This window comes from Primulina tabacum, chromosome 18 (assembly GCF_025594145.1).
Source record: "Primulina tabacum isolate GXHZ01 chromosome 18, ASM2559414v2, whole genome shotgun sequence".
NCBI classification, from domain to species: domain Eukaryota; kingdom Viridiplantae; phylum Streptophyta; class Magnoliopsida; order Lamiales; family Gesneriaceae; genus Primulina; species Primulina tabacum.
The window spans coordinates 24,242,807-24,254,863 of record NC_134567.1 but is presented as its reverse complement, the minus strand read 5'-3'; the positions used below and the strand labels follow the sequence as shown (position 1 = coordinate 24,254,863).

The window sequence follows — 12,057 nt, the reverse complement described above, 5'->3', positions numbered from 1 at the left end:
GTTCAAGCCTAAAAAATTAAATTTGAGTCGAGCTCGAGTAGTACGATACTCGAGTTCGACTCGGCTCGTGTGCACCCCTAGGTAGGAGTGCAGTCAGGTCGAATATCATAATACTAGAGCTCGGTTTGAAAAAATTAATATACTCGAATTCGAGCTCGACTCGAGTTTTGATCGAGCTGCTTACGAGCAACTCACGAATAGCTTGAATCATTTGCACCTTTACCCTAGGCCGAGTGACCAAATTTTAACGTGAGCCCATGGATTTGAATTCTTATACGAAAATTGAGGCTGAGGACATATATACTTTTTGAAACCTTGGATTTGATTTCAGATTCATTTGATTTATTTGGATGAATTGATAAAGAGATCAAAATTTTAATTTTGTTATTTTTCAAAATATTTAAATCTTTTTAACAAAATCATATGCATTAATCCCAAAACATTATACAGGTCACATTTCCACGATTAATTACATTTGATCATACTTATTAAACTTGCTCTATTGGAGGAGTAGATCTTTTGTGAGACGGTCTCGTGAATTTTTATCTGTGAGACGGGTCAACCCTACCGATATTCACAATAAAAAGTAATACTCTTAGTATAAAAAGTAATATTTTTTCATGAATGACTCAAATAAGAGAACTGTCTCACAAAATACGACACGTGAGACCGTCTCACACAAGTTTTTGCTCTGTTATAGACATATCAATTTCTCAAAATAAAAACATTTTTAAGACATCATTCTGTGTATGGGTATAAGACATTAATTGATTACAAATATTTGTTCATCTTACGTTTGATTCAAGTTTTATAAAAGATTATAGTTATAAATCATTATATTATACACCATTCAAAATCTCATTATTCGAACTAAACGGTGTCTTAGTAGCTAAAATATCCTCAATATTTCATAACATCTTTTCATTTCCGTGCTTCAATTGTTGTCGTGTATATGCTTAAATTTAAGCCTTTCATTTGATATATTTTGTTTTGAACTTCTATGTTTGTTTTCTTGTGGTTTGAGTCCTCAATATTATTAAATTTCAGTTTTAGTTTATTTTTTTTTTTTTTGACAATTTATTCATTTTTCTTAGGTGACAATGATGTGACAATAATACGACGTTGATGTGGTACTGACATGTTTAGTGTCATCTCAGACCTCCCAAAGAAAAATGAACAAAATTGTGAAAAATGAAATATATAATGCTAAGACTCAAATTTGATAACGTAGATGATCGATATATCAAAGAAATAACCATATAAAACAAAAATTTGTAATTTTATCTTTATTGTATGTAGTCATTTCACTTCTATTTTCAGTCATTGTTAATAGCTTCCTTGAATAAATTTTTATGCAATTGCTTTTTGATTGTAATTTTCTTAATTTCACAATAACAGTTTTTTAGTTGAAATTTGTGAGGAGGTTAACTTCAACATTCTACAAGTTTATGATAATTAAGTTTCAAATTAAGTAATAAATAAAATTTATGAGTTCATTCTTAGTTAAACAAATTTTAGTTTAAAATCAATTTTATATTCAATAGATGTTCTAAATTGAATTGGATCGGTGTATTTAGTTAACAAGTTGATGTCATTAACAAGTCAATAAATGAGGAATAAGAAATATGAATGGCTCGATTTCAATGTTATATTATCATTTGATTAAATTTAATAGTAAAGTATAAATTATATCATTATCTAACATTAAATAAGTATGGGCACTTAAATTAACTTAATTTCTCAAATGGATGGAATGGAGGGTTGATTTTGCAATTAATTAAAACAAAATAAGCGGCAAATACGGTGAAATGAAGGGATGTGCGTGGACAAAATTTCCATTCCGGCCTCCGGGCTTGATTTTATTGGATCGGACCGGCATCAGTTTTTCTGGTGGTCCAATTGACTTCCCCAAGTTGATTACTTCCCAAGAGAAAATGTAATTAAAAAAGTAATTTCTGACTAAAAAACTGGCAAGAGATTATTCTTAGGGGCAATGTACGTTCACCTCTTTGATAGAAAAAGAAAAAGAAAAAAAAAAGAGTTTTATTGGTGTATTTTTCATTTTGTTTTGGCAATTTTGATATTTCGTTTAGTTTTATGTCGGTGTCACATCAATTTCAAATGAGAAAATGATTAAAATTTGTTAGTTATCCCATATAAGTAAGATAAAATCTCTGGGAGTTGCATATATGGACTTGAATAATCCACCTCCATTGAGCTAGCTTTTGAAATTGAGTTAGATCTAAATCTCAATCTTAACATGGTATCAAAGCTCTACCGTTATGTGTTGGCTGCTTATAGTTGGTGTTAGAGTAGATGCCCTGCAAGCCAACGGTTGGCTAGGGAATTTATTGACTCAAGTGAAATAAACAATCTTTATTTTAATATAATTTAACTTTTAATGGTTTCGTTATACTTTATCTGTATACCCATGTGATCAGCATAGATAAAGTCCTTGATTATGCTTTAATACAAATGAATCGTAATTCGATGTTGAAACTCATTTGTAAACACTGCATATTCTAAATTCGTTCCTAGTCGATTCAGCCGCCTAAAACATGGATAAAGGTCGCTTGAGCTCGAGACTAGCATATGTGATGTTGTGTACTGCGTTTCTTGGTAAGGGCATGGAGATGTCCAAACATGCAGATGGGTAGTCATATGATGATTATACCGAACATCCCTCCCTCGGACTTTCCAAGTGGTTATCATTCATCAAGAGGATAAGTCCGTGGTTATGATTGTACACCATTAGTCCTTACGACCCGGGACAACACTGAGGCTCTATATGCTAGGGCTGTGATTTGACTCGTTTACCGGCTCCAGGAGAGTCATCAGGTGGCGAGGTTGGGTAGAGTTGCGACACATATAGGAGCCAGTGCATTGTAGTCGGGGATTCACCGCTCACCTACGGGTGTGGATATCCTGTGTGATCTGATGAAATAATAGTGCATGGAATCTCTTGCCAGTGTATGAGATGTACGTTAGAGAAGGAGTTCTCAAATAGTACACGCGATGCCACTATTATAGTTATCACATAGTTATTGAATTAATATGCAACCCTCGATGAACCAATGGTTGCAGATTCGATCGGGATATATGAGATGAAGGGACCGTACTGTACGTAAATCATAATCGACTGGTTCTTGCAGGCACTATCAGTGATACCTAGGGGATCATGGGGCGATGCTACTAAACGCTCTTACCATGATCCGATGGATGCAATCAGAAATGAGTTCTGACATTCTTCATCAAGGTGTTGATGAAAAGAATGTGGCTAACTAGGGTAAGCCCGAATAAAGGATTATGTCTTGAATCACAAAGAGTTGTGAACTCACGGTTAGCTGTATCTCTGAACACGTTGAGAGAATAAATTCAAGAAGTTGAATTTATATTATATAGTAAATTCAAGGAGTTGAATTTATGATAATTAAATTTTGAGAGAATAAATTGAAGGAGTTGAATTTATAAAATTTGAGAATTTAATTTATTAAACTCAAAAATTGAGTTTATTAAATATTAAATTTTGGAGGTGATAAAATTCAAGGAGTTGAATTTATAATTTAAATAATAAATTCAACATTTGAATTTATAAGGGATTTAAATTATTAAACTCAAATGTTGAGTTTATTAATTATTAAATTAAATATAGTGGGTGATATGTTTAATGGGCTTGTAGTAGTACAATTCAAACATATTAAATAATTAAAGTTATTAATGAACCTTGATTAATTAAATAAACTAGTTGAACTAGCCCAATTAATTAATCAAGCTCATTAATGTTAATTAAAAGACCCATGTATTATTTTATGTGCATTAAGGTCATAGCTTAATTATAAATAGGATAAGTAAGCTATAACCCTAGCCTCCAAGAGACCACAAATTTTCTAAACTTGTTTCGGTGATATGGAAAGGAAAAGATATGAGATATTTTGAGAATCCTTAATTAACTTAGTTAATTTGATTAATTAAGTTAAGGGTGGATTAGGAAAAGGATAATAGATTTTATTATTCTTATTGGATGATTCTCATTCGAATTTTATCAAAAAAATCACCGAAGTTTTTAAAAAGTTATCGAACAAGGAGAAAGTCTCCATCGCCATGATGATTGCTCTCAAAAAGGGTTTTGAACCAAATCCGTGTTCTATCTCTTTGAAAAACTTCTTCTAATTTTCTAGTGCAAATTAGAAAAGGATCAAACCATCCAGTCGTGGACTTGATAGAAGGATCAAACAAGGAGTCCCTTGAAGAAAGTTCGTAGGGATTCATCAAGAGCTGATCCGTTTATACCGGATTAGTTGGTGCCAAGTGATCTATTCACTAAAGGTATAATTACAACACCCTATGAATGTTTTTGTTTAAATCATACGAGCGCCCAAAGCAAAACATATTTTGATTGTCAAAATAAATAAAAATTTTAAAACTTCCGCTGCGTTTGGGCGTGTAGAAAACCGAGATCCAACAGTTGGGTCACCAATTATGCCTATAGTTGGATTATTCGTAAAATACACGCTTCAGATGTTCATTCATGGACGTGAGGTAGGTGTGTTAATTATCCAACATCGGTTGGATAAAATTCCTAGGAGTTGCACGTATGAGCTTGAACAATCTTTCTCCTTTGAACTAACTTTTGGGATTGTCAAAGTCTCAATCTTAACAAAATTCGAAGAAAAAAATAGAAAGATGGCATATTAAAATTACAAAAATTGCAATTTGTGTAACGAGAAGTTCAAAACGGAAACGTTTGGTTGTATTTCAGGTTTGTACATTCCAATATATTGATGAAGTTGAAATAGAAGAATAAACGTTTCCTACGGTTAATCTAAACTAATAACCCGATCGAAATTAAGCCAAGTAAAAAATTGAAAAAATTTCATTGTTATACAATCTTTTTATTATCCAATTTTTTTAATGAAAAGTTGCTAAAATTTTCAAGTGTTGCTCAAATTTTTAATTAAATATAAAAACTATAATTGAAAAAAACTTGATTTGAACTAAAATTGTTCCATGCTTTTGGGTTCAAATTGATTTTGGTTTCCGTTTTGGTTATTTTGGTGTTATTTGGTTTCGGAGATTTTGGTTTTATACATGATAGAATAATATGCTGAAATGTATAGAAACTATCTCACCGTATATGTGACATATCATTCGGTAGCTAGTACTCGAAATCGAAAGAACGTCAAAAGAAAAAAGAGAGGAAAAAAAGAAAAACAACATTAAAAGAAGTTTAATTAAAACATGTCTTTATATGTATCTTCAATTTGATATTTAATATTATGATGTGATAATTGTCTCTATTACATCGATATCAATAACTATAGATTTTAGTAAAACGATCAATAACTTTAAATTTTAGTAAAACGACAAACATTTGTTGTTATATTTGATATTTTTACATTTTTAGTTCATTAAAAAGAATTAATTTCCCCCCAAAATCATCTAATTTATTTCAAAAATTGAATATTTCTTTTGTCGGGATCTAACATATTTGAAATTTCTTGCAGATAAAACGAGCACTGAATGAAAGATGCAGAGGTTTTAATTGTGGGCCTCCTGCAAAGAGTAGGTAACTACTGATTGGGAATTATCATACCAATATATGGATGCCCATTGTCCACTTGTTTTTTACGGAATAATTTTTTTTTATCACTGAAAATAAAATAAAAAATTATTTATTTTTTATTGAGTAGATATCTTGTAAGACGGTCTCACGAATTTTTATCTGTGAGACGAGTCAATTCTACCGATATTCACAATAAAAAGTAATATTATTAGCATAAAAAGTAATATTTTTTCATGGATAACCCAAATAAGAGATCTATCTCATAAAATACGGCTCGTGAGACCGTCTCACACAAGTTTTTGGCTTTTTTATTTACTTAATTTATATTTTCTTCATTTTTATAATAATATAAACATGGCTTTTTTAAGCTTTCATGTAATTTTATCGAATAATGTTGACATGATTTGATATGTAAACTGAAAATTATATTTTCCAAAAAATAAATATGATATGTAAACTGAAAATTATATTTTCCAACAAATAAATAATATATACCCAAAATAGAAAGAATATTGACATGATTTGATAAGTAAACTGAAAATTATATTTTCCAAAAAATAAATAATATATACCCAAAATAGAAAGAATATAACAAATCCTGAGTTATGTTGGTTTTGTTTTTCCTCCCGTAAAACATTCATTTTTCTTTCCAGTTACTACCAAGGGAGTAGATTTACAAAATAAAATAGTATGTTTTTTATTTTGTTATTTATGATTAAATGAATTATATAATATAAATGTCTAATAATTTGACCGAAAATTACGACAATAATTCATAAGATCATTTAAAAAAATAAAAATTATTAATATTTTCTGGAAAAAATTTCTTTGACTTGAATTTAAAGATGTTTCAACCTCCTTAAATAAAGTTTGACTAGGTAGATAATAAATCTTTGCAGTTTCGAGCATGCAATGACTAATATAATTATTACCACTATTAAGTTATTCAAACTCTCAATGCATTATGATACCCCTGTAAAGGTCCGGGTTAATGATGACCAATTTCCGGGTTAATGATGACCCGGTTGAATAGCCCGGATCAGAAGCCAACTGGCCGGGTACTTTTTCTCCACCCGGTCTCTCATACAGGTACCCAGGCAACCAACTACCCAGGCCACCTCGAGAATTGCACCACACTCGAGTGTGATCGATACAGGCAGTCTAATCTGTCAGAACCACTTGGATTTGGAGTGTCCGAGAAGTCATCAGAAGCTAGTATGGTAAACCGACTTAGTAGGTGGTGTGATAATCGAGGTAACCACCCATTCTTCCACAATAAATAGCAGGTATTAAAGTCATTTAATGATTCTGAAATATTTGAACTAAAAGCACTTACATATTTTCCCTCAAATATTGCTTGTGTTCATCTAAAAGCCTGCTGACTTAAGCATCGGAGTAGCCACGCCGAACATCCCTCCGGCGCCCATTCACGAGTTACTTTCTTGTTTGCAGGTGTTGATCTAAGCCATTATCTTCACTCAAATTCCCAAACACTATAAATTATTGATTTGGTCCGTTGGAGCCCCGTACCCGGCTCACCCATTTCAACGAGATCACATCACATTATTTCAATATATATATATATATATATATATATATATATATATATATGGAAGTTTAGAGTTTAGCCCATTCAAACAATTTTGAACACTTTTCATTTTTATTCTATATTATCATCAATCCAATCTTCATTGGGACAGTCGATAATGAAAATACAACTTGTATATTTGAGACAGATGTGATATATTATAGAGTAGATTTCTTGTGAGACGATCTCATGAATTTTTATATGTGAGACGGGTCAACTCTACTGATATGCACAATGAAAAAATAGTATTCTTAGCATAAAAAGTAATATTTTTTTATGGATGACCCAAATAAGAGATCTATCTCACAAAATACGACCCGTGAGATCGTGTCACACAAGTTTTTGCCTATATTAAATTAATGAGAAAGATTATGAATTTTCTAATAAAATTATAAACAAAAGCTAGAGAGATATAGATCTAGTGTGGAACCCTTTGACAGATTATTAAATCTCATACGGAAATGAATATGGATGGGTGTGTAGGCGTCCCCCCCATGCCTAAATGCTAAGGGTAGGACAATAATTTGAACCTGCAGTAATTAATTCCCTTTATTTTCATTTAATACCATGTTTCATTGACTCTACGTCGCTTTCGATATATAAAAAACTTACTATTTACCTTCATCCCATATTCAGATATTTTAACTGTCCTTTTATTTAATTTATTACCATGGAATTAATTATATAGGATTCAAATGGTAAAATGTTAAGTATAAAGACTACAAGAGATATGATTTATATATAGTGCTTGTATCTAGTTATACTGAGTGTGCATTTGGATCGAGGGATTTAGAGTCGTGAATTTTAAATGCGTTATATGCTAACGATTATTGAATTCTCAATTATGTTTGGATTACGTGATTTAAAATACTTTTTTTGTATATATCAGACGGTCGTTGTCACTGTTTAAATAGTAAAATTATATTTTTGGTCATGTAATTTATATTTGTTTTCTATTTTTAGTTATGTTAACGGTAAATTTGCATTTTAAGTCTTGTAACTTGCATTTTTTTTTTCATTTTTAGTCATGGTATGATTAATTTTCGTTTTTAGTCTTTTAACTTGTATTTTGATTTTCATTTTTGATCCTTTAACTTGTATTTTTTTTCATTTTTTATCGGAAAACATGATAAACTCGGGTAAAAAAAGTTAAAAAAAAAATTCATTGTTTACATGATAAAAAGTAAAAAAAAAATGCAAATTACTAGACTGAAAAATATGATTTTCCCGTTTAAATTTAATTTCTTTTAAAGCTCGGGGCTTGCATGCAGGGTCTTATAGATAGATAGTACTGTTTAAACTTCAAACTAGCAATTTGCTGGACAACCAAATTTTCTAGCTAAATTATTAAAGCATCCTTAATTAAGGCTCCTTAATTATTATTATTAACAATATGTATGTTTTCTTTAACCAGCTTATGACATAATTAATCTTAGTTTTTTCTTAGAAGGTGCAATTTAATACTCTATCAACTGTAATCGTCATGCCTAGAGGTTGTCTATATATATGCACACATTAACATATAGCTGAATGGCTATATATACTAGAGAGTCGTGGCACACGTTATGAGTGTAATCTGTAAAAAAATAATAGAAATAAACCTTTTTCACTATTATTTTAAAATAAATTTATCACTTTTTTGAAGAGGAAATGATATATTCAATTTTTAAAATTGAAATGATAAAAGATAATAAATAAGATGCAAAGTGATTTGTTAGTGAAAAGATAATATAGTAAAATCATGTTTAGTTTGATAATATGGAGGATATTTTAAGGAAACCCAAAATTATATATTAATATAATGATGTCATGATATATATATAGACACACACACACACATAGACACACACACACACACACAGAATGATAACTAATTCGAGTTAACCATTACTGGAAATATGTTTCATAATGAGGTAAATATAAAGTAGATTTAAAAAAATTACTATGAATTCAATAGTAATAAACTATATCTGATCATAAAAAATTTACTATCTTGCGATTTCAAATGTTACTTCTATAACAATAACAATGGTCTTTAATAATAATTATTATTATTATTATGTTAACAAAGAAATCGTGTTTAATTTATTATCAGAAGAACGTCAAATATAATTTTATTTAACATATGATATTTTATGGTTTTCGATATTTCGATTAAAATTGCAATTTCCCAGGAAAAAAAACCAACTTGTCCAGGAGAACATATCAAAATTGACGCGAGATTGAAAGCAATGATGTTGGGTTTTTTTTAAAAGCAATTTAAATTTAAAATTTTTTTCAAAAATAATTTAAAAAAAAAAACATTGCAATTCTACTGCAATCCGCGCTTATCAAGCGCGGACGGTGCTCACGTGGAGCAGCGTCCGCGCTTGGTCACGTAAGAGCATCCGCGCTTATGATATTTCTTTTTTTTAAAATTTTTTCGATTTTTATTGTCCGCTCATTTCGTTTACGTACCATTCGCTGCCTGAAAATTATTTTCACGTGAAAGCTGAGACTCTGAAAAATCACGTGAAGACCAATAATTCAAATATGAATCTTCACATTTCTTCTCCTATATAATTGATGAAAAATTGAACGAATGAGTTATCAACTTTCTCCTAATTTTTCTCTCAATTTTCTTTGGCAAAATGTCTAATATCGACGTACTTTTATATTTTGGTGGTCATGTAGTTAGCGATAATGGATCGATTGAATATAGCATTCCATTTTTTAGACCGATACGAGTATTACGATCTATTAATTTGATGGATTTAGTTGAAGTTCTGCATAAAATATTAGCAATCGATCCAGCGAATTTTTCTCTGAAGATGTCAACAAAGTATTCATTCATGGAGAGAGCATCTTGGCATGAAATTCAAGTCAATCTCGTTGATGACGATGCTTTACAGTTTATAATGCACATACGCTGTTGTTCGTTGTTCGTTGTGATCCTTCGTACGAGATTAAGTATATCATCGAAATGTGAAAGATAAATATGGATATCAAATCTCGTACACGAAGGCATGACGAAGTTTGAAACGTGCTATGGAAATTGCTTATGGTGCATGGGAGAGCTCCGTTCAATTACTTCCAAAATATATGTGTGCTCTTTCCAAATATAATCCGGGAACAGTTGTGGAATGGAAGCATCTCAGAGACAACAATGAAATGAGTAAGATACTGAACTATGTTTTCTGGGCATTCAGGCCATGTGTTGATGGGTTTCGGCATTGTCAAAAAATAATTAGTGTTGATGGTACACACTTGTATACCAAATACAAGCACAAAATGTTGATCGGTGTCACTCTGGATGGGAACAATCAGGTTCTACCGCTAGCATTTGCTATTGTGGATGAAGAAATAACATATTCTTGGAAATGGTTCTTGGAGAACCTAGGAAGACATGTTGTTCGTGGTGAAAGTGGCGTGTGTCTTATTTCTGATAGACATAAGGGAATCGTGCGCGCAACTGCAGAGCTAGCATATTTTCAACCTCCACACGGTGTGCATCGTTTTTTTTTGAGACACGTGTGTTCAAACTTTAACACTAAATTCAAAGACGTGCATCTGAAAGATTTATGATGGGCGGCAGGCACACAAAATCAAATTTGTAAGTTTGAATCAATAATGGAGGCAATCAAGCCTAAAAATATTTTGGTGCACCGATATTTGGCTGGAATTGAGAAAGAAAAATGGAGTTTGGCTCATGACGGTGGTTGGCGTCGTGGGGTGATGACAACCAATATGTCGGAGTGTTTAAATAGTGTGTTGAAGGGTGCTCGTAGACTTCCTATATCTGCCATACTACACTTGACACTTCTGAGGTGCGTACAATATTTTATTGCATGTGTGAGTACAGGTGGTCGTATGGTTCAGGAAAATCAGCTGTGGTCAGATTATGCATGTCGGAAGTATGACAAGTGGGCGAGAAAATCTACTGAACATCGTGTTGCCAAATTTGATGTTCGTGAGCAAAGTGCTTCGGTTGCAACTGTAGGAAGACCAAGTCGTGGCCAACATATGCAGGTGGTCAAGTTATCAACGATGGATTGTTCATGTGGTAAATGGACGATTTTTGGCATACAATGTTCCCATGTTATTTGTACCGCAAAGTGGTACTCGTTGGATCCCACGACACTTGTGCAGCCATGGTATAACATATCTGAGTACTTAGCGACTTACGAAGGCAGATTTCAACCTCTTGCAGATGAGCGCTACTGGGATCCTCCAACTTTCGAACTGCACCACAACCCTGTTAGACGTGAAAAAGAAGAGTTGGTAGAGATAGAACAACTTGATTGAGAAATGAGATGGACACAACTGTTTCAAGACAGAGACAACATCGATGAATTATTTTATTAAATTGTAATATTAGTTGATATGTTGTATGAGAAATTATTTATTTACCTCTTTTTTACTTTGATATTTTTTACTTTATGTCGGAAGTAAAACTTTTGTTATTTTAAAAATTTTCCAGCGCACAGCTGGCGCTCGAACGGTAACAAATTATCGCTCGGGCGCGAGCATTTCCTTCCCCACTCTTCTTTTCCTTCCCCTTCCCTTTCCCTTTCCCTTTCCTTTATATTTCCTCTTCCTCTTATCCTTATCTCCTTATCTCAAAACCATCACTCTCCAAATCTCTCTCATTTATCTTTCCTCTTCCCCTTTTCCTTATCTCATTCTCAAAACAAATTCTCAAATCCTCATTTCATTCTCAAACCATGGCTCCCAAGAAGGTGAAAGAAAATCCCGGCTCTTCTTCTTCGTTTGATAGAAATCGATTTGTTAGTGATGCGGCGCAGGCTCGGTATGAACATGCCAAAATTAATAGAAACCCGATTACCGAGCGGGATTTCGTAGACAAAGGTAGGATCGATACGTTGGGCCTCTTGTTGGGTTGGAGAGACGTAGATGGGAAAAATTT

General features: G+C 32.1%; 2 protein-coding genes across 2 annotated transcripts; both read left to right on the top strand.

Moving 5' to 3' along the window:
- The first annotated feature begins 10,178 nt into the window (after nt 1-10,178).
- On the top strand, nt 10,179-10,715 carry LOC142532401 (uncharacterized). Its single transcript, XM_075638709.1, has one exon. It carries the CDS (start codon nt 10,179-10,181, stop codon nt 10,713-10,715), a length of 537 nt encoding a protein of 178 aa, XP_075494824.1.
- A 45-nt stretch (nt 10,716-10,760) lies between these two features.
- On the top strand, nt 10,761-11,435 carry LOC142532399 (uncharacterized). The gene has a single exon (XM_075638708.1). It carries the CDS (start codon nt 10,761-10,763, stop codon nt 11,433-11,435), a length of 675 nt encoding a protein of 224 aa, XP_075494823.1.
- The last annotated feature ends 622 nt before the right edge of the window (nt 11,436-12,057 follow it).